The sequence below is a fragment of the Rhipicephalus sanguineus genome, chromosome 3 (assembly GCF_013339695.2).
Source record: "Rhipicephalus sanguineus isolate Rsan-2018 chromosome 3, BIME_Rsan_1.4, whole genome shotgun sequence".
Classification (NCBI taxonomy): Eukaryota; Metazoa; Arthropoda; class Arachnida; order Ixodida; family Ixodidae; genus Rhipicephalus; species Rhipicephalus sanguineus.
The window spans coordinates 6,020,012-6,044,280 of NC_051178.1; the positions used below are offsets into that span (position 1 = coordinate 6,020,012).

The 24,269-nt window shown below is 45.8% G+C and overlaps 1 protein-coding gene across 1 annotated transcript; it reads left to right on the forward strand.

Moving 5' to 3' along the window:
• Positions 1–72: 72 nt before the first annotated feature.
• Positions 73–3,823, forward strand: LOC125757986 (uncharacterized). The gene is made up of 4 exons (XM_049414377.1): positions 73–323; positions 1,326–1,497; positions 2,790–2,872; positions 3,803–3,823. Exons 1-4 carry the CDS (start codon positions 216–218, stop codon positions 3,821–3,823), a joined length of 384 nt encoding a protein of 127 aa, XP_049270334.1. The 5' UTR covers positions 73–215.
• The last annotated feature ends 20,446 nt before the right edge of the window (positions 3,824–24,269 follow it).

Consider the following 24,269-nt stretch of genomic DNA (forward strand, 5'->3'; position numbering starts at 1 on the left):
AGAGTTGGTAAATTGGTGAGTGCTCCATACCTTTAAAGTTCCCAATTAAAGTGGACGATTTAAATTTCCAGTTTGTCTGTTTGGCTTAATAATAACTTTTGTTTAAAATGCAGATGGAAAGCTTGAACACAACGGGGGAGGACGAGACGAGCCTAAAGCAGCACGAAGATTGACTGGTGGTTGAATGGACAAAGCCTGAAAAGGATGAGGAGCAGATGCGTTGTAGGCTGGGACTCACCCACTGCAAAAGAGTGAAGGATATTTGCCAAATTAAAGCTGGTGATGCTTTGCAAATCTATCCATACTTGCACGACATTCAATGGGTGAGTCACTTGTTGTTGCTTGTCGCAGCACGCCCGACTGATTTTCTGAAAAGTTTAACTTTTAAGGCGCAGTTTCGGGTAATCTTTCGATTACATCAAGATACTGGAAATGCCATGACCCTGGAGCGGTCTTGTGAAGTGTTGAAATGTGGAATCGCTCTGCATGTTTGAGAATAATTTCTGATTAGCAAAAATGCGCGGAAACTGGTAACCTGACTGAGAACGCCTCTTTGTGTGTGATGCATTTGTATGTGCAATATGGGCAACTGCGCGAACTGTAAGATTCCAGCCAGTGCAGGAAAAAACGGTGAAGAGGGAGCAGACACTTGGCTGATTTGTGGCTTTGTCGAGTCGTGGAAACATGTTTATGGAGCTGTCAAGCAATGTAATATATTTTGCGAACTCAAGCTAAAGTGACTGCTGGCAAAGCAGAATTCAAATGATCAAACTGGTATGCCCATGTAGGACTGCGATTAAATTGTCATGTGGATTGGTTCCATGAGAGGGTTTGTGAAAGGGCTCGGCATATAAATCTGTGGCCAGTAATGCTAGAAGTTAGGGCATAGATTAGTCTCGTATATTGCATCACCATGGCAACCACGTAATCTCAGGATGTCCTTTTAAAGAGTAACTCCAAAGCAGCCAACTAATTTTCTGCATTCAGTATGGGCTGCAAGATTTTAAATGTCATAGCTGTGTTTTTTTTAATATTTTGAACAAAGAGGAAACAAACTCTTGTTTTAGTTGTAATGGCGCAATAAAAAACAAGAAATAAAAGTGTAGCAATATAACTACTGCCAATGGGAGCTGGCTCCACTGGTATCAAGTTAACTGTAGAGTATTTGCTTTTCTTAAAATGGCTACATTTCAGTTGGACTGAGAGTTACCATCCCCTGTTTTCTACCTTGATTGAATTTCTTTTGTCTTTAATAGTTGTGAGAAAAAACTGTCACCCAATTCTCTTTTCTCTTGTTTATGAGCACATGTTTTATCATCTTTTAGTTTTTTCACGGCTTCAACCTCCTCATAAGGAAAGATGGTGTGAGGGCAATTGAGGAAGCCTTTGGAAAAATGCTGTGCCTTATTGCTGAGGGGACACTGGTGGCCAAAAAGAAGGATCTGAAGCACGTTCTCCAGAGCCAGCCTTACAACATGAGTGCAAGGCGTCGAATGCGTAAGTGTTCTACATTTTAAAAAAGTTTGGTTAGTTTCGTCAGCAGACCTGAGAACATAACATTGCCTGCCCTGCAACAGTGGTCCGGTGGCTATGGTAGCCGGCTGCTGATCCGAAGGTCACGGGATCAAATCCCAGCTGTGGTGGCTTAGGTTGTTTAAAGACAGTAGAAAAGTGCTTCACAAAGGCTGGCCGACGTTTCGATAGGTAGAACCATTTTTGTCAAAGGTGCCTTGTCAGCCTTGGCGTCTTAGTTTTATCCGGGGTAGTTCTTTACGTCATGACCCTCTGGTGTGGCTGTTTGTAATGCGTGGCCATCTGGAAATGAAAAGCTGGAAAGGCGGTCGACGCGACTCATTTGCATTCTTTTTTTTCTTTCCTTTTCTTTCGCGATGAAGATGCGTTGCGAGGGGTCAGAAATGTTCGAAATAGAGAAGCGGGAGGAAAAGAAAAAAAAGAAAAGATAAAAACTTTAAAAATGAAGAACAACATTGCAAGACCACATGGTACAGCGAAGCGAGAAAGGGAAGGGTGCAAAAAGCTCCGGTAAGGAAAAGAAAGGCAGTGCATTCTGTTGTGAAGAAAGCCGTCTGAGTGGATAGATTCAGGTGTAAGGTATTAGAAGTATTGGAGTGGGGTAGAATGGAAGGGTAAAAAAAGGGGCCGCGGAGACGGGACCCGTCACGTACTGAATGAGTGAAGTCGATCGGAGACGACAATGAGTGGCGCCAAGCTGGCGTGCAGGGGTAAATAGACAAATTGCCGGACGGTATGCAAGACGAGAAAGAAAAAAAAGAGTGGAGGGGAAGGAATGAGCAAAGACTCGCATCTGTGCAGTGAGCTGCCTTCTTGTGACAGCCTTGTAGAGTAGCTTGCCCTTTTTAACTCCCGTACTTTGTAGTGTCTTGATGGCACAGTCACGTATATTTGGTAGCATTCTCTGGCTATAGAATTGTTGGAGGTGCTGTTTTTTATTGGCTTATTTGTATAACTCTTTTCTGGTATTTATTTATTCGTGTGTCACAACTAGGCTCATTTCCTGATTCACTAGCAGCGTTTATCAGTATTTTCAGCCACAATAGCAGCACCGGTACGTTTTAAAATCAAATAACAGTAATACTTCCTATGAGACCCAACCAGGACTAAAACTTGGCACTTGTTCTACATTTCTCCTCCTAATAGCTTGTGTCTCTAGCATCATGCACTATGGCTTATTCATCATGGCCTATTATGCACCAGGTATCTTTCAGGTGCTTACAAAAGAATGTGTTTTGCATCTATTTATGCTACAGATATCCAGGCCTTAAGGATAGGCATGCTCCTGGGGAAACTCCTCAACCAGCCAGACGCTGTGACTCACCTCCTTGTGCCCCGGGTAATTGTTAGCACGCTTAGATTTTTTTCTGGGTACAAAATAGTATACTACGGATAAGCTGCATGTTTTGAAACATTTTCAATAAAGTGTTATTACTAGTAGCATACAACATGTATCAAGTAACAAATGTACAGTTGAAATATACATTAAAATGTAAGCATTTCATGTCAGCAATCTCCAGACGCCTCCTGTATGTCTTTAACAGCCATGTTTAATACGTACTTACTTTAGTACTAGCGCTAGTGGCAGCTATTTAAAGCATGTTTAAAACATTTTAGGTCCTTTGCGTTACTATCTCTTGTATAGTTATTTTCCTCCATTGAAAAGAAAAGCCCCTAAACTTGTATATACGATGCGGTCAATCAGCCGGTATTGAACATGTGAACAAACATACAGGGGCCAACTCAAACGAATACACAGGGTTATATTTACCCGCAGTCATGACTACTGCGTGAAAAGTGTGACAACAAAGTTGGCAAGACAGTTGAAATTCTGAAGTTGAGAGTTCGATGGAAGCCTGTCTAGTCAGGATAAAACATGAGGCGGAAAACGAGACACTGACTAAAATAAAAAATCTAAAATGAATAAATGGCGTTTCTGCTTCGCTACGGAAGGCTTGTTCACTTTATTAGGTGCACGGACACGAGTTACAATGCTTATACTCTTCAGAACATGGCGCGTGTATGACAAGGGGAGGGTTCCTTCACTTCGATTAAGCGTGTGACCTGTTTCTTGTATTTCCAATGACTCCAGATAAAGCCGCAATTTTAAGTTTCTTTCTTGACCGATAATGTTTTAGTTTTTCCAGTTAATCTTGCGGCCCATTGCATCTGGTGCTACGAGGGCATTCGAAACTGTCCATTTCTTTTTGACATCGTTCTAATAAAGTTGTCACTCACTCAATTTGACATCGTTCTCATGCTGCCTCAGTCTCCGTTGAAAGTTGCCTGATTCACCGATGTATGCAACTGGCGTGGGGTATCTTGTAGAGTACCCCAGTAAATTACTCTCGATATATTGTCCTTACCGCCCACGAGCATATGCTTCAGCTTACACACAGAGAGGTGTGCCACCTCAACATCATAACTGTGTAGAACGCTAGATAAGGTTTCACTTATCCCGGGAACATAGGGCATAGCAGCATGCTTTCTTGGGTGGTGATGAGCCGGTTGGACGGAATTGAACACGCGGCGTTCCACAGTGTTAAAAAATGACGTGGGGTAGCCGCTTGCCGAGGGGTCGTTTTGCATGTGGTCCAAGTTAGTGAAACAGTCTTCTGGTTTTGTGCAAATACTTTTTTTGTGTGTGATTCAGCGCAGCACTTTGGCTTCGTTCACTGTGCACTTGAACTATCGGGAAAAGGTCGTCTAATTCACACTGCAAACGAAGGTCGACTATAGACTCCCATTTTCGGATGTGCTTGTCAACAGATGCGGTGAGTCGCTTTTGTTTAATTTGTACCACAAGGACGCTCACACTGTCCGCTACCTAAACTGTTAGTCTGCTCATCCTGATGTTCACAAAATGTCAGTTGCCGCTTTCCTATGGAACCGTGCGAATCGCATTTGCAAAAAACCAGAAGACCATTTCACCGACTTGGACAACGTGCGAAACGACCTCTCGGCAAGCGGCTATCCCACGTCTTTTAACGCAGCGGAGCGCCGCTGTCCAACACCGTCCAACGGGCTCATCCCCACCCAAGAAAATGTGCTGCCATACCCTACGTTCCCCGGATAAGGGAAACCTTGTCTCGCATTCTACGCAGTTATGACGTTGAGATGGCACATGTTCCTGTGTGTAAGCTGAAGCACGCACTAATGAGTGGTAAGGGCAGTCTTCCGAAAGAGTTGTTTCCTAGGGTATTCTACAACATGCCCTGTGGCAGTTGCAACTACACATGCACCGGTGATGCAGGCAGCCTTAAACAGTCTGAGGCAGCATCAAAACGATGTTGAAAAGAAGCGAACAATTTCGAATGCCCTCGCCGAGTACTCGGATGCAACCGGCCACAAGATTGACTCGAAAAACTCAAAAATCATCGGCCAAGAAAGGAACTTGAATCCACGGCTTTATCTGGAATCACTGGAAATACAAAAAAAAGCATGTCACACGCTTAATCGAAGGGAAGGAACCCTGGCCCCATCGTACAGGTGTTGCTTACGTCATGTTCTGGAGAGTACAAAAGTATTCTAACTCCCGTCCGCCCATTAAAGTGAGCAAGGCTTCGGTAGCGAAGCCGAAACGCCTTTATTTATTTTAAATTTTTTACTTTGGTTGGTGTCTCGTTTTTTGCGTCAAGTAAGAGTTCTGTTTCAAAGTAGAATGACAGAACATATTGCGACTCTTCGTTGGACTGATGCAGTGATATACTCTTTTATTTTATATGTACGCATGACAAAGGGGTAAATGTAGTTTAAAAATAATGTTTGTTCACTCTGGTGGCATCTGTATAATAAGAGTCTGCACAAAATGTAATCTCAAGCAAAATTATAAGAAGTATCACCTGGATCAGATTGTGTTGCTGTTTGGTCGTAATGCCTAACAGTGTTTCGTATTTTTCTCTCAAAACGGACTTAGAGGCCATGGTTTTTAATGTTAAGCACAGAATTGCATATCAGATTGTCACTCACGGTTTGACATTCGAGTGAAGGCAAAAATGAAGTCCAGGTGGTTAAAATAATCAACTTTTTACTATAATTTGCTTAATAATCTGATAGTGTTTTTGGTTCACCAAGCTCCATATTTTCTCAGTAATTTACATTCACCACATGCATCTATTATACAGGACGCTGAAAGGCCATTGACATCATGTACTGTCTTTGATGGTGTTAATGCTGAGGAGGCCAACCATTTCTTTCTGCATGTCGATGGAACAGAGTTTTTTCGTGTCAGGGATTTCATCCAGGGAGTCGCAGCGGTCATGGCTGCATTCTGGCTATTTGACGTCACCTACCCAAAAGGTGCAACGAATGTTCTTTGTGTTTTTGAGCACCTCTTTTTAAATGTTTCCAAGCCTGGTTGTGTGACTCGCCGTTTCATTGCGAAACACAGGGCAGCAGTTTGCAATCAGAACCTATGAAATCTCTTTCATTATGCCTACAATCCTTGAGTGCACACACTCTCTTCTCATTGCCGTTGTGTATGGTGACATCCAAGGTGATGTGTGCCTATCATAATTGTCAAGAGGTACTTTTGGTAGTTAGTTCATATTCGCAGTAAAACAGCGCAGGTGAGAAAAATAGACGAGACGAGGAGGAGGACACACAACGCATGGCGCACGAACAACTGAAAGTTTATTCAGTATCTGCACAGAATAAATACTGGCTTCACATGAATAAACAGAACAAAGAAGTTTACAAGAGCTGTGACAGTGCATCATGTGGTTCGTGCAGAACGGTTCGTGCAAGAAATCTGACATCCTTCTCCGAAAGCAAAACAGAAGGCATGCTGACAAGATTCCCCGAGGTTTTTTATCTCTAGGGCTTCAACAACCTCCCTTGTTTATGTGTCGTTTGATTTTTACATGACTCCAGTGCTTTCAAAACGAGGTGCGCAACCGCACTCTCTGCAATGGATACCTAGATACCCCGATACCACTTTCGTTGTGTTGTACTTGTGTTCTTACGTACATTCCGTTTCGCACAACTCGAACAAAGTGGCGGAACGGGCGGGAGTAAAGGTGGTACTTGTGCTCTTTTATTCTATCATTTAGGCATGTTCCTATTTGGCCTATGTACGACGTACCGCAAGACAAAGTGATTGCGTAAACCACATTATCGGTGCACTGTACAAACCTGTCGCGATGCTTCTTAGTGCACACAGGTGTCTTACTTTCTTCGTTAAGCGCTCGACACATTTTTGCCAGCTTGTCTGGTGCGGTAAACACCACCTTTATTCCCGCCCTTTCCGCCACTTTCTTCGAGTTGTGCGAAACGCAATGTACGTAAGAGCACAAGTACAACACAATGAAAGTGGTATCGGGGCATCTAGGTATCCATTGCAGAGACTGCGGTTGCGCACCTCGTTTTGAAAGCACTGGCGTCATGTACAAATGAGCTCACGGGTTAACAAGGGAGGTTGTTTAAGCCCAAGAGATAAAAAGCTCAGGGAATCTTGTATCAGAATGCCTTCTGTTTTGCTTTCGGAGAAGGATGTCAGATTACTTGCAGGAACCGTTCTGCACGCGCAGTAGGAGTGACCACATGATGCACTGTCATCTCTCTTCTAACCTTCTTTCTTCAGAAGGAAGGAAGATGACATTTAAGGGCTCATTTTTCTTTGTTAGACACAATATTATTGAGAACCAACAGACAATAACGCCAAGGAAAGTATAGGGGATATTATTTGTAGTAATTAGGATACAAGTGTGATGAAAGTAAAGAGGACGAAAACATAACTTCCCTCCGGCAGGGACCGAACCTTCGAATAACGCATCCGATGCTCTACCACTGAGCTACGGCGGCGGTCATCCTCCCATCCACTTTCTGGGGTATATATATGCATTTAAACCTAGGAGTGTTAGTCGGCGCTGATTGCAGTCGTGGTGGCGAGTGTGGAACACTCTTTTTCTGCCTGTAGTATTTATTCTGTGCAGATTCTGAACAAATTTTCAGTTGTTAGTGCGCCTTGTGTTACGTGTACTTCTTGTCTGATCTGTTGTTTTCACCAGCTCTGTGTTACTGCGTGTCATAATTACATCTGAAAACTGCTGTTGCCAGGCCCGTAGCCAGAAATTTTTTTCGAGGGGGGCTGACTTGCTGAAAACCTCGATTATTTGAGAAAAACACATATTTTCATTATTTATTTTTGGTAGAAACACGTAATTCGCCAAAATTTCGGGGGGGGGGGGTTTCCCGGGCCCCTAGCCCCCCCCCCCCCCTCCCTGGCTACGGGCCTGGCTGTTGCATGTTTCCAGAACAGGGTTTTCAGCGCCCTTTTCTATCTGTTTGACACGAGACCCAGTGGATGGCTATGAAATGAAGTTAGTACCTGCTGGTGAATACTGGCTGAATCATGCTTAGTGTGAATAGTAGAGGTGTGCAAATATTCGAACTTTCGAATATATTTCGAAAAGTGTTTGCCATTCGATTCGATTCGCACAGGAATTTTACTATTCGAACTATTTGAACTTCTGGGATACAGTCGAGGTCAGATTTTTCTGACTTTCTAGGGACCGCGAAGTCGTCCGAAAAATCGGGCACTCCGAAAACAGCACAAGGTCTGATTTTTGTACACAGAAAATTGTAAATATAGCATTTATGGCTGTGCTACAACCAAGGAGCAAACTCTGTTGAAAGCATATGTGCGTCACATGCCACATGTAAGTGTGTAGTGTTTAGCACATCAAACAAGGCACGATCTGCGTGTGCATGATTCAGCCAGCGTTTCCCAGGGAACAATATTGCTCGATCTCCCACAAATGGTAAAATGTATGAAATTATTCTTCAGTGCATTGCTCTATACCTACATAAGGTGATCTTAATTTATTCTGTGCAATGTTTTCCCCCCTGTTCAGAGTTATACAGTCTTGTGCACCTTTTCTTTATCGACACGTTTTTTATTAAGTGCGAAAATTAGCTGACATACTGAGCCAGTAACGTACATTTTTTTAGTGAGATGGTTTTTTATGATATGGAAATATTAGCTGAGATATTGAGGCAGTATCTCTTGTTTGTGCAATTTATAAAATACTTTGTTGTTTATATTTGACATTTTTACGTGTCTTTTTAGTGCTGTGATTTTGCCATTGAGTATTTTTTTTCGGTTTTCCTTCGTTCCATTTTTCTGCCTGTTGCAAGCTGCATTGTGTGCACTCATGTAGCTGGAACCATTTAAGTAGGACTGCAAAAGTACTTTAATGTAAGAGCACTGCTGAATTTTGCAGTTCTCTTCGTGCTTCATAACTATGGCGACTAGCATGTGTTGGTGCGAGAGGTCTCCACGAATTCTGTGGTATGAGCATTATTATATTTGCTGCTCAATTATTTTCTTGTTAGAAGACAAATGTGCTCGCCTCATTTCACTCTACAAAGTTGTACAAACTTGGCTGCCAATTCGCTGATGCCATTGCTGTATGTACAATTTCTACACTCATATGCGACATTGCAAAGTGATTTCACTGTGACATTTGCTGTATTTTCTCCAATACTTCGTGACAGTATTTTCTTTGCTAATGTAGCTTTCTTAACTCCTAAGTGTAAGTGGTATTTTACAGAGACAGCAGTTTGTTCTTCACAGTGCTCATAACTGATGAACAAATTGTCAAAAACGATAAAGAACAGGGAATGTCACTGGGGCGGCAGCGCTCAAAAGTTATATAGAAACAAAGGCATTCTACATGCCCTAGTGTTCCTCAAATGTGCTCCTTTTCTGCCATTATGTGTATCATTCAAGGCAAGTGCGATGAAGAAGACTCGCGTATGTTTGTATCGCAATAACTGCAGACATAGTTTCAGCGGCTCAATAGCGAATGGTTACTGTTACAAAGCTTGCTTTCCTTGCTCTGACATTATTTTGTGCTGCTAGTTTTACCCTTCTGTAAAACTTTCTTCACAAGACCAAGAGCAGCTACCATTACTAATCAGATTGCCTGGACGTATAAGTCTCACAATAATGTTGGATCTTACATGTAGCAGTTATGCTATAGTAAGTCTAGTCCCAGGTTTATGTGTGTACCTCACTGCAGTTATGCCTTGAAATTGTACTGTTTAAAAGGCTGCCGAACCTGCATCACAAACCTGATGTGCTCAATAAAAGTGGATTTCATTTTGCACCAAAGGATAACTGTGTGAATGTCTTGCTGGGCTTACCTCAACACATTCCAACTTTGATACCTTATACACACTAAATTTTTCACTGCAGCACTCATTACCATACCATGTCATATGCACGAAATAAGCACAGTTTCATCAGATATTTTCCCAGAGTGGGTGGTGCATTATAGCTATTGTTCTCCCCCGGAAGAACTATCTATGAGATTTGCTTTATAGTGCTTCAGAAGGAAGGGAGGAAAAGGGGGGGGCTTTATTTACATTTTTGAAAGGGTGTTAGGGTGTATGTTTGCTTAAACCCCATTCCACTTTTGTCATAAGGGTGTAGTTTTTATATTACACCCTTGAAAATTGATGCATAAAGGGTGTAAGTCTGTGAAGTATGCCCATGAAAAGGGTGTAATCCTGACTGTTACGCCCTTTTCGTGGGGTGTATGGGTGTGAGTTATAGACATCAAAAAACACCCATATGGGTGTAATATGTATTACAGTGTATATAGCTTGATAAACACCAAAATTTGTATTGCATGACGTGACTGTACGAGGAGCATAAATGACAGGTGGTAACGTGACAATCATGGCATGCATTTCACATGAATCATGATTTACATGCCCCGCGGATGGTGCGCTCACGGAGGTTTTGCTAGTTTGATATAAACCAAAATCGTATTGCATGACATGACCGCATGACGAACATAGATGACAGGTCGTAACATGACAATCATGACATGCATGTCGTGTAGGTCATGACTTACATGCCACGCTCGTGAGTTGCTCGCGGGCGTTTCGCTAGCTTGATATACACCAAAACTGGTATTGCGTGACGTGACTATATGACGAGCGTAAATGACAGGTGGTAACATGACATTCCTGACATGCATTTCATGTGCAGCATGATTTACTTGCCACGCTCATGGTGTGCTCGCGGCCGTTTCCCCAGCTTGACACACACCCAAAACTGGTACTGGGTGACGTGACTGTATGACGAACATAAATGACAGGACCTAAAACGCAAGTCATAAACTTCATGTCATGTACGGCACCATTTACATGGCGCTGTCTTGGTGCGCTTCTAGCCGTTTCGTTAACTGGATGTGCACCGAAATTGGCATGGCATGACTTGAGTGCGTGGCGAACATAAACGACAGGTCACGTATTTCATATACGAAACTATACGTGTCCTCCCTTCTCGTCCTTGCGTCATTTTGCGCTAATTTTTTCCTAATGTCATTATATTAAAGATTGCACACGCATGAAAGCATGACGAACATGCGATATACAGTGAACTAGATGTCATGTCATGAAGGACTTTATCTGCCTCGAAGGTAAACAAGACGATCTATGCAGCTCTTTGCTGGCTGCATCGCACTACATTGATTTCCATAGTGCGTGGGATCTGCCGGATTTTTTTTTTTGGTCTTGTTCGCGTGCCGCGATTTGGTAACTTATATGGGTGATTGCTTTTGTGCGTGGTGATTTAAGATGTCGCCCGTACGTTGTGTGTTAGCGATGTCTCTTGTCAGAGAAAGTGGCTGTAGGGTCTCGAAAACGAATAAAGCGAGATTCAACCATGCGTTTGCGATATAGAGTAGTCACAGATTGCAACGCGACAGCGATATTTTTCGTATAACGACTACCATAAGTAATCGCTATAGATAACCACGTCATGTCGTTACGTATCTGGCCGTTCAAGGTAATGCGGGCTCTGATGCAAGTATTCAAGACAAATTTACGCCGATGTGACATGAACTGAAGACGTTGGAAGCGAAAGTATGTGCGTTGCTCAAACCTAAATTGTAGGGGTGTGTGAATATTCGAAAATCTGGAATAGCCAATCGAATATCATTCTGTTACATTGGGGACTTGAATCGAATACTACATATTAGAAGTACCAAATATTTTTCGATTAGGTTTCGAATCATCAGTCCCGACGGGCTGATCGAAAGCTGCTGGAAAACAAGCTCATCGATTAACAGGTGACAACATGCGCAAAACCGTCTACAGAGGGCGCATAGCACGAACATGGGCCTAAAATAGACCGTTCTTGGGCGCGGCGCTGCGCGACCTTGTCTTTGCCAACTTTAGGCTAGATCCGATCGAAGAACCATTGCCTCTACATTTCACGGAACACAAAGCAGTAATAATGAAGGCAAAACGAAATCCACAACTGAACACGAGATACCACTTACGACCAATAAAACAAATTGTATATAGCTCCACACACTTGTCCTCACTCATTTACATGTGCGAGTGGGCAATGTGACGGGAGATTCACGGTTATCGAACGAGCCCCAGTGTTTCGCCGTCCCATCATTCACTTCGTGGGTATGCGTGGATTCTTTTTCATTACATCTTTAGTTGTATACCGGGTGTACGGTTCAGAATTCTTTAGTATTGATGTCCAAATTCTATTTAAAACCAGGCGACAAAGTCTCACCTTGATTACTGTGGTGACTGATGTGTTTAAAGTTTCAACCTAGAGTTACAAAATATGCTTCTCTTGTCACCATATTGGGCACTTTTCTCCCCTTGCAGAAGTCGCGGGGGTCCTACTGCACAAACTTTCCAGCGTTCTTTCAATGGCCGTCCCGTTTATCGTCATGCAACCAGCCCAGACCACTTTGCCCCTCAGGAACCTGTGAGTGATCCCCGCTACTCCCGCTCTTCATCGCCCCAACGCCGCCAGTCTCGTTCTCCCCAGCCCCGCCGACCACCTTCGCCCGCCTTCCCACGACGCTCCTCGACGGAGAACTAAATGTTGCAGCCCCTGGAGGTGGCGCTGCATAAATGGGACTGACCGAAAATCCTCTATTGACCATACAGACAAAACAGAACCTTATCGATGTACAAGTGGACGGTGTGCATGTGACTGCTCTTGTCGACACTGGGGCTCAACTTTCCGTTATGACCACTGATTTTCGCCGAAATCTCAAAAAATTTCACACATCTGCGATGACTAAGTTCATCCGTGTTGCCGACGGGCCAACAGCATCTGTCGTTGGAATGTGCTCCGCTCATGTAAGCATCGCTGATCACCACACAGTTGTTCTCTTCGCCGTCCTTGAAAGATGCCCACATGACGTAATCCTAGGCCCCCACTTGCTGTCCGCACATTCTGCCCTCATTGACTGTTCGGCCTCCGTCTTCACTTGCCCATAACAGACCCTGCTGCTCTGCCCGATATGCTCGCCTTCCAGCCCAAACACTGACCTACGTCGAGTTCGTATCAAGACCACCAGTTCTCGATGGCGACTATGTACTGACACCTATCATCGATGTCCTCATCATCCGCGGCAGTACATTACCACACACCGTTGTGTCTGTCGCAGGGAACTCCACGTGCTTTCCAGTTGTCAATTTTAGTTTGACTCTTCAAGTGCTGCCGCAAGGCATCTCTTTGGCATTTCTGTCCACCTTAGAAGACAACGCAGTGAATGCTTTCACGGTGGCCACTCCTTCCGACACCTCTGCCCAGCACCAATCCAATACTTGCCCCGACAGCGCAATTAAGTCGATGATTGCTTCTGTTTTAACACCGCAGCAGACTGACGAGCTCCACCGGGTTCTACTGTAGTACACCGACGTTTTAGATCTCAGCGGCCGTCCATTAGGGCAACCTACTGGTGTGACGCACCGCATAAACACTGGTGATGCGCCTCCTATCCATAAGCGTCCATATCGCGTGTCGGTGACTGAGCGTCAAATTATCCAAAGTGAGGTCGATAAAATGCTCGCCAAGAATATCACTGAGCCATCCTGCAGTCCTTGGGCGTCCCCGGTCGTACTCCTCCGCAAGAAAGACGGTACATGGCGTTTCTGTGTCGATTATCGACACCTAAACAGAATTACAAAAAACGCCAGGCCTGCGCTGAAATCGCAGCACAGTCACAGCGAAAGCTGGAAGAGTGGTGTTTCTAGAGCCCGTTGTAAGCTCTCTTGGGGCTACAATACAAGTACACTAGAAAGGTACCCACTACGCCACAAATCACAATTTTTGTGAAGTGGGGAAGCACCTACTAAGCCATTATTCGTCATTCTGCGGAGAAGCGAGGCACCAGCTACACGTCTGTAAGGCATTATGTGCACTTTGTTGACGCGACGACTGATGACGATGAAGAATTATGGTTCAGCCCTTTGTAATGGGTTGGAAGCTTTAAACGGCCCACCAGTTATGTAATTTGCATTGGGTGACGCCCGGTCGCTATTTCCCTGTCTCGTCATGCTGTATAACATACGTTGACGAGGGAGAGAGACGAGGCGGGGGTGCGAAGATCTTTACTGAGACCCCGAGGAAATGGATCATGCGCTTATGGGCTTCCTTGGCAACCAATACAAGTGCACTTGCGAGGAACCCACTACGCTATAAATCATTGTAATTTTTGAGAATTAGGGCAGCAGGCACTGCGCAATTTTTCGTCATTCTAAGGAGTGCCGTGGTATCTGCTAAACGCGTGTAAGGCATTATGCGCTCCTTGTTGATGCTGTGCCTGATGACGACGAAGAATTATGGCAGAGCGCTTCGTAATGGGTTGGAAGCATTCAACAACCTACTCGTTGCATAATTCGCATTGTGTAACGCCTGGATACAGAATTCGCGTTGTGCGACGCTTAGTGCTTATTTTACTCTTCTACCACGCTCTATTGCATATGCTAATGTGGTTCCTTCCTGACATGAAGCCTGTATAGGACCTTTTTGCAAAGCAGTTTCAAGCACCGGCATGGCTCAGAGGTTGAATACTGGGCTCCCACGCAGAGGGCCCAGGTTCGAACCTCGTTCCATCCTGAAATTTTTTCTTGTTTCGCTTTTTTTTAATTTCGAGCGATACTGGTTACGGGCACCGGCGGCGGCGGCGGCGGCGGACAACTACGGCGCCAGAAACGGCCGGTGAAATGATCTCATAACAAATTTCGCTGTAAAAAAAGACGTGTAGCCTGTGCCACGAATGGATGACACCCTTGATTGCCTCTATGGTGCCCGCTATTTTAACACGAAAGTGTTTTATGCAAGGGTCCACCAAGACTTCAGTGACGTATTTCCGTCACGGAAAAGACGTCAAAAAATATACACGATCAGATGGCAAAAAAAAAACTTCCGTCAACGGGCATCGAACCCACGACAGCTCGGTCCGCTACAACAGAAGCCGCGCAAGCTATCCACTGCGCCACGGTCATTTTTTTTATTGACTGCGCCACGGTCACAGTCTCTAGAGGCTTTACAAACGCGCCTTTTATATCTACGACTCTCCCGGTCGGCGGGGTGGTGTTGCCCTCTGGGTGCGGTAAAGTACAGTACAGTAAAGTAATTCGTCATTACTGTGGCCTCCGCAATTAGCACCTGCAACGCGTTACACGTCCCTCCCATTCGGCGCGTTTTCAATAGTAGTTCAATTTTGTCAATGCCTTAACACACCGCGAGGTGCCGTCCTTAGTCCAAGCGTCGTAAAAGCGTCGGCCTCGCTCATAGCACCACGCTAATCCAAACCAAAAATAGCTCTGCGATCCGAGGCTGCCTCACCTGGCTGTAAAACCGCGTTCCCCGCTCACGCACTCGCCCTAGAAAAATCGCGGCTGGGCTACCGGGGCGGCACGATGCGCTTTGCGTCTCCCTCTAATCCGGCCGTAGTGTTCAATCAAACTTTAACATGCCGCGGAATGGCGACCAAGTTGTGCGTCCAATATGCGACGCTCTTCTCGCCATCACACCTAGTTCTGTGATTACGCTTTCACCGTTAACTACTACAGCTACCACAAGGGTTTGTTTAATCATTTAACATGAACGTTAGTCGTCGGGACGGAGGTGTACCACCAATCATCGAAGTGGGTACATCCATGTTAAACGGTGCTCAAGCTGCCAGACATCAATATACATTGTGCAAGCTCTCTTATATCAATGTACAGTCAACATTCAGTTACTTCTGTAAGGGCACGCTTTACTTTCGTGTTATTCCGATTCCTATGACGGAGGGATCAACAATGTTTTTTTTTCCTCCATAGGCCTACGTTCCGGGTACTGGCAGATTGAGGTGGATGATATGGATCGTGAAAGGGCGGCATTTATCACCCCCGATGGCCTATATCAATTCAAGGACATGCCCTTCGGTCTTTGTAACGCTCCAGCCACCTTTGAACGAATGATGGACTCTCTGCTCAGAGGCTTTAAATGGGCCACCTGTTTGTGCTACTTGTACTATGTCGTTGTTTTTTCACCTACATTTGAGACTCATATAGAGCGCCTGTCAGCCGTCTTAGATATCTTCCGTCACGCTGGCCTGCAGCTGAACTCGTCCAAGTGTCACATTGGCCGTCACCAAATTACAGTACTTGGCCATTTAGTGGACGCTAACGGCGTACAACCAGACCCAATAAAAATCAGCGCAGTCAAAAACTTTCCTGTACCACGATCTGCAAAGGATGTTCGCAGCTTTCTCGGACTATGCTATTACTTCCGACGCTTTGTGAAAAATTTTGCAGACACAGCGAGACCTCTTACGCAGCTCCTCAAACCGTTTTCATGTAGCACAGAAGAGGCCTCTGCGTTCACCAATATCATCGCGCTTCTCACTCCTCCTCCGATTTTGGCCCACTTTGACCCTTCTTCCCCTACTGAGATCCGTACGGATGCAAGTGGCCATGGCATCGGCGCAGTGCTAGCTCAACGCCAACGTGGCCATGACTGCGTTATTGCATACGCCAGCCGCCTGCTATCCGCCCCTGAACGCAATTATTCCCTCACAGAGTGCAAGTGCTTGGCTCTCGTTTGGGCAGTCGCGAAATTCAGGCCATATCTCCATGGACGCCCATTTTCGGTGGTTACCGACCACCACGCGCTCTGCTGGCTGAACTCCCTCAAAGATCCTTCAGGGCGCCTTGGTCGTTGGGCTTTGTGTCTGCAGGAATTTTCTTACTAGGTCGTGTACAAATCTGGTCGCCAGCACCAGGACGCCGATTTCCTCTCCCGGTACCCTGTCGACGATCCTGATGACAGTGACGCCAACACGGTGCCCCCTATCTTCTCCGTGTCCGCCTTCATTCACATTGGGGAAGAACAGAAACGGGACCCACTGCTGCTTGACATCATCAGCCGCGCGGAATCTTCCCCAAACGACGCCTCCGTCCATCGCTTTGTAATTGAAGAGGGCGTCCTATACCGCCGCAATTTCCGACCTGACGGGGCTGACCTTCTTGTCGTGCCTAAGCATTTACGGCGCAGTGTCCTCGCTGGACTTCACGATGCGCCCACAGCTAGACACCTTGGCGTATCTCGCACGTATGAGCGCGTACAGCGACGTTTCTTCTGTCCAGGCCTTGCTGGCTCGGTACGCCAATACGTCACTGCGTGTGAGTTCTGTCAACGTCGCAAAACACCGTCGCTGCTCCCTGCTGGCCACCTTCAACCAGTCGACATACCCACGGAACCGTTTCATCGCGTTGGATTAGACCTGCTTGGTCCTTTTCCCGCAATCAACTTTGGGAAACAAGTGGATAGCAGTGGCTACTGATTGTGCTCCACGCTACGCAATTACGCGAGCTCTACCGACGATTTGCGCAGCCGACGTTGCTGATTTCCTGTTGCGGGACGTTATACTGGTTCACGGTGCCCCAAGACAACTGCTCACAGACCGTGGCCGTACGTTTTCTAAGTCATCGCCGACATCCTGCGTTCCTGTTCCACGCAGCATAATGTAACCACTGCTTACCACCCTCAAACCAACGACCTCATGGAACGCTTCAATCGCACTCTTACGGACATGCTCTCCATGTATGTGTCACCAGACCACAGAGACTGGGATATTGCCCTACCATACGCAACTTTCGCGTATAACTCATCGCGCCACGACACAGCAGGCTTTTCACTTATACCTTTTGCACGGAAGAGAGCCGACTTTACCACTGGACACAATCATTTCAGCCAATACCTCGTCCACCAGCAAGTATGCTCATGACGCTATCGCGCGAGCCGATCATGCCCATCAGCTCGCCCGCGCTCGCCTGACGGCGTCGCAGAGCAACCAACGACGTCGGTACGATGCCTCACACCGAGACGCACATTTTGTTCCCGGTACCCTTGCGCTACTCTGGTCCCCTCATCGCCGAGTAGGCCTATCTGAAAAACTTTTGTCTCGTTACACAGAACTTTACCGTGTACTGCGTCAAGTAACACCTGTCACCTATGAGATTGGCCCCATTTGCCCCTCGTCATCTGCCGTTCGGTCCAGTGATGTTCACGTCTCACGGCTCAAGCCCTACAACACGGCTTCTGAAAACGACCTTTAAAGCTCCGGGACGGTGCTTCCACCGCCGGGGGTCATGCTACGTACAAGTGGCATCGGGGTCAACAAGACGAAGAAAAGGATGACAACAAGATAGACTGGTGCGAGCTCTTCCTATAGGCAGCGCTGCTCGCTTAACTACTTGTGAATACATCTGTTCCTATTCTTTCGAGTCTGTGTACTTCCCGAACAATATAACGAAGTCCCTGCTGTATACGAGCCAGGGTGTCGGAACGAAATGTTTTTCGTTTCGGTTTGAGTTTCGTTCCACTTCAAAATTTCCCTTCCGTTTCTGTTCCGGATCGAAAAACAACGACGTTCCGTAACGGTTCGTAATGGTGTTTTCTTGTATGCGGAAATTCGAAGTAAAGGTAATCATAAAAAAAACATTGCATTTGTGATGTAGTTAATGGCCTTCCTCTTAAGAAAGTGGGACAAGGGTAAGACACATTCTTCAGAGCTCCAGCCTTAAAGAAGAAAAGTCCACTTGTCGAAACGTTCGCTCGAGCACGCACCCCCTGTTTACGAATTTTTTAGATGTGAAGCATCTTATAGCGGAGTTCAATCCGGTGGTGGTGGTGGTGTGCGGCGTGACCACCCTACTGTGCATGCGCAAGCCCTCTCCACACACCTCCTCTCCCTCTTCACTCCCCCTCTCCACTTCCCAGTTCCTCTCCCCTCTCACCTCCCAACTCATTTCCACTTCCCCTCTCCCATTTTCCTCTCTCCGCTCCCGTTCTCCACTTCTCTCCCATTCGCCTCTCTCCCCTCTCCACTCCCCCTCTGAAAGGCGAGCTCTACATGCCGAAGCGCTGCTTCGCATCGCCTCAGGTCCCCTTTAGCGGGAGATGGTGCGATTTTTCATCGCAACCTTCCATCTTCCATCACCTGCCGTTTTTTTCTGTTCTTCAGAGCAGTGGAAGTAACTGTACCACGAATTCCTACCAACTAGCAGAAACCAGTATTAATGTCAAAGTCATAGTATGTATTTTCACAAAACACAAACACGAATTTTTTAAGTGGGCTCTATGCTTTGTGTCAAAGAGTGAGCACGATCTCAGAAGCAGCACGTCATTGAGTGTACTCTCTGATGTGCGAGACCGCTGTTCTGATAGAAGAATAGCAAGGCCTGCGTGTAATACGCAGCACAGTCACAGCGAAAGCTGGAAGAGCAGACTTTGTAGAGTCCATTTTAGAGTCTCTTGGGGCAACTAATCCAAGTACACATGCAAAGTACCCACCACGCCAGAAATCATCACAATTTTTCTGAAGTAGCGAAGTTGCCACTATGCCATTTTTCGTCGTTCTTGGGAGAATCGTGGTACCCGCTACACATCTTTAAGGCATTATGAGCACTTTGTGGCGTGGCTGATGATGACGAAGCATTATGGCTGGGCACTCTGCAGTTGGTGGGAAGCAGTGTTGCGGAATGGGTGCCTCCATTCCATTCCAAATCCACTCCGGGGAATTATAACTTGCCGCAGTTCCATTCCTTTCAATTCCTCGAATGGAAAAAGCCCATTCGGACACTGGGAATGACCGGGCAGCTCAGTTCCATTCCTGCAATTCTTCAACGTAGGAAAGGCATCTGGATAGATTTATCGAGTTAAGAATGAACGCCCCATAAAGCTGATGTCACCAGATGTTTTAAGAGCTGCAGAAGTACGCAAAACACGTTACCATGGTCAAGGGATAGTAGCTCGATGACATATCTCGTGCAGTACAACCACACTACTAATTCCCATAGGGGTAGTTCTCCTGCTACCTATAGTATTTGCATGGTCAGCGTGTTTGAACGAATGGTCGTGTTTTAATATTGTTTACGCTTAAATGTGCTAATGCTGAAATGATTACATAGCGTAATTTTTTACTGACAAAAGTAGTATTCAAGAAGGCGAAGCAGTTTTGCCACATATCTCGAGCGGTCGGGAATATGGAGAAAACTAAGATTTGGTTAATGGGGAAGGAAGCCCTCTTGATCTGCTGGTACTGGTTTGAACAGTGCACCGCTCGGGCACCTTGTGCCTTTGCATCGAATACGGAATGCTGGGCCGCACTGCTCTTCAGCACTCACGCTTCTCAAGCGCGCCTCGCAAGCATGGGTAGGGTGAGGAGAAATTTCTGTGTTCACCTGTGCGCAGGTATGCAATGTCTTCCTTGTCGCAAAGGTTATTTACCTGTGTCAAGCACTAAACTTCTCGTGAAATAAAGATCAGGCTGTGCATAGAGTATTCGCCGCTTTCGTGTGGGGTATCAATGGGAACCAACTCGCAGAAATAATTTGTTTTCTGGCCTTGTGTATCTGCTGAGATAGTGCATTTGTTTGTACACTAACTTATGCCTCGGTTTGTGGTAGGCGCGTTGCTTAAAAAATGTACCGTGCTTGTATTTAGCCAAGCCATTTTAAAAATACTGCTTTATTGTTATTTCGAGGCTCTGACTTACTAATGTTTGAAGTCTGAAAAACAGGACGTAGACGAAAACGTGCTCTATTTTCGGAAAAACACGTAATTCTGTTCCCATTCCATTCCGTGCAAAAGGTGCTTAATCCCATTCTCATTCCATTCCTCCAAGTGTTGTCCCCATTCCATACCGGGATCGGGAAAATGTGGAATGATTCCGGAGTCATTCCACTTCTGGTGGGGCAACTCCGCAACACTGGTGGGAAGCATTAAAGCAGGGCATAAATCTCCCTTCATTGGAGGGGGAGGGGCTCAGAAGGCGGCGACACACACACATATATATATATATATATATATATATATATATATATATATATATATATATATACATACATACACACATACATACAGCCCCTTCTGAAGAAATAAAAGGGTGGCCGCCCCCCCCCCCTCCCTTCGAGCTCCCCCTAACTTTAAGACCTGCATTAAAGCACACACTCATTGCGCTATTAGCATTGTCGGATAACTGGATGTTATTTTCCTCTTCTGCCCCGCTATATTGCATATGTTAACGCGATTCCTTGCCCGACATGACGCCTGTAAAGAGTGTTTTTGTGAAGGAGTTACAAGCACCAGCGTGGCACTCTGGTGGAAGACCCGACTGCCGCACAGAGGGCGTGGGTTGAAATCCCATCCGATCCCAGAAATTTGTTTCTCATTTAATTTTTTCTTATACCACGCGATAGCGGTCACGGACACCGGCCGCGGCGGACAACTATGGTGCCAAAGTCAGCTGTTGTGATCTCATAGCAGCTTTCGCTGTAACAAACTTCAGCACTGACAATGGCCTCTCCACTTTGGCCTGCGTGACAGGCGCGCGAAAGTCAACTTGCGTTAATATAAACATGTCTGGTTGCCACTGTTTTCGTTTTTCCCACTATTTCAACATATCTTTGCTTTGTAATTCCTGCCTGAGGTACGCGCTAATATTGTACCCTGAGATTTGCATAACTGCTCACGTTGAATGAGCTCAGTTATTCAGGATTGCGAAGTTTTCTCGTGAACCGAAAAACGACTGAAAAATTTTCGGTTTCACTACGGAACGAAATAATAAAGTTTCGGTTACGTTTTCGTTCCGCTCAAAAATAGTGTTTTTTTTTTCTTTTTTCGTTTTCGGTTTTCCTTCCGTTCCGACGCCCTGATACGAGCTTACCTTACTTTTCATAATTGGCGCATTTGGAGTCCATTTAAAGTAAGCGAAACATTCTTTGGTGAAAGTTTGTGAATATTAGTTTCAAACAAGATGTGGGGTGCTAGGAGAGTTCTGAAAATGGTTGTCTTACTATTCGAAAACCGTTTGAACATTATTCGATTCGTATTCGAATTCGATTTGGTGTCATCACTATTCGATTCGTATTCGATTCCGTTCCAGAATTCACTATTCACACACCCCTACTCAAATGTCTCGTTTCAAATCCTCAGTACTGGGCTTAACATCGTTGGCGCCCAGCGATATGTCATCAGGAATGTTCCGGGAAGAACGCTTTTTTGCGTTCTTTTTTTTTTTGCTTTTGTTCCCAGTGTCAGGCGTTATCGCTGTATGCATTACGAGCTGTACACTTCTAAAAGGGAACATCGGTGCACATGGCGATCGGCTGCAAGGAACTTCGCGCAGGTGCAAAGTTGCTTCGTATTCTGAAAACATGTGCTGCCGGGCTTTGAATCCTCGTGAAGCGAAGCGTGTACGAGTCGAAAGTGCACCGCGCTCTCCAAGCGACAGAAAAGCCGCGAAAGCACGCCCGTGTTGCCTGACCATTTTATGAGTGCTTTCCCTAGAAAATTTCGAGCGACATGTACCTAGACCAGTTACGTTACTCTACTAGACGTTCTCTGGCTCTACGCGCGTGCGAGACCCATGAAGATGTACGCGGCTTTAGCTCACGCGCGTATCTTTGGGAAGAAAGGAGGCCACTTCCTCTTGAGCGGCGTACGTGCAGTTCGGAAAAAGGAGAGGGGAATTTGCCAAAGTGTGATTGAGTGTCGCGGTGAAGTCGGCCTCTGACGCCCTACATGGTACAAATCATGCGTGTACTAAAAGATGCGTCGCTGCAAAGCTGATTGATTTTTTCACCATCATATCAGTCCATACTAAGCACATCTCGGTGACGGAGCATGCAAGGAGCGTCGTGTATGCATGCGTTGCTTCCAGCACACACGCGTACACTATCAAGGAGATATAGGTAGTGTATACACTATCTTGTATAGGTTTCTCGGCAGTATACAAAGACAAGTGTCTGTTGACGCCTATGCACCTCTCCAGATGAAGTTTCGCACCCCGTCGTTTAATTTATATACAATAAAACTACGATACGTCGGTCCCGCAGGGGATCGCGAAATAGTTCGATATATCCATAATTATACAAATGTAAAATACGCTTTCAGCTTTAATACTCACCCATCTCGGACTGTCCCACGATACGACTGACTCCTACTGAAGCTGCTTGGAAGCCGTGATGGTTTACCTATTATTCATTTTCACCAGCCCCTTTTTGTGAAACATGCGATCAAACCAGGGAGCACCATGCACCCTTGAAGTAACGCGGCGACGCTCTTTTTGGTAACGAACGGCTCCACGCAGTACGCTTCACGGCATGACGTTTACTTTTCTTCGCATTACGCCAGTGCGTAGCAGTGAACCTTACCAAAGCCATCCCTCCTTGTGCAGAGCACAAAGTATTTCCAGGTGCTTACATTGAAACACCACTGATGGGCCACACGGTTCAACCCAAGTGATCGCACAATGACGTCGTAATTGAGACGGCTCGTAGCAATCTCGGTCACTTTTAAGTGAAGACTTGCACAACAACACAACAAAACAGGACACAGATACACAAAATCGTAACACAAGACATGCTGTCGAGCGCCTCGAATTCTCACCTGTCGCTTGGTAATTTAACTATAGAATTTCTGAAAACACGATGGTGCTAGCTTTGCTCGGCAGCACAGGGTAGGCAACATGAACCGTCCTTACACCTTTAGCAAAGCTTCAATTTGGGCTAGTTGGTACGGTATTGTAATGTAGATGCGCTGAGCGAAATGCACAAACGAGTAACGGAATAAGTGGACAAGACGAGTGAGGTGCAAACTTTCAACTGTTTATTTATTATTCATCAACAGGCGGCATCCTTGTTATCTTCAATGTTTTCGTGTATATCTTTGACGAGCATTTGCGAAAAGAAACATTTGAAAGTTTGCGCATCACTCTTCCTGTGCACTTGTTCAGTTACTCGTTTGTGCAATTCGCTCAGCGCATCTACATTACAGTGCTTACGCCGTTGAAAGCGGGTGGCTTTTAAAGAAGATAGTCTTTCTTGGGGAACTTAAACGCAGAAATTTTGGTCTGTCTTTCTGTTTGTCGGCACGTCACTCGATTAAGCCACCCGGCCAAAGTTGAACCACTTGCCCAAGGGCCAGCCATCTTGAACGGCTGACTAGGTTCATACTTGTGTACATTGTTGATCAAAAAGCAAACATTACGCATATCTGAGGTGCAGCATCACTAGGTAAGTATTAGGTGGTGTGTTCCTTTAATAGAAAATACATAGATACGTAATTCTAGAGACCCTGGTTTTTTAAGCTGCGCTGAAAATGCGACTGCTCTGAAACATGCCTTCCTCCATGCTCTCTGCACGCGCTCATTGTTGTGTTTCCGTTTCGGTTCAGTATTGCACTGTACGAATGCCATGGGGCGCCGCTCTGGCATTCCTGTTTTACCAAGGTGACGTGTAAATAAAAGAGTGTGTGGAGAGTACTCGTTGAGTGCGGACGTTTCTTCTGCTTCGGTGCCTCGCGCCAAACCGCTTGTTGGGGCTGGCTGGCGTCCCCGCCGGTCGCGTTGGTCACCGCCGGTCTGCGCCTGCTGCTGCGTCGGGACTACCAGCCCGCAACAGAGCGC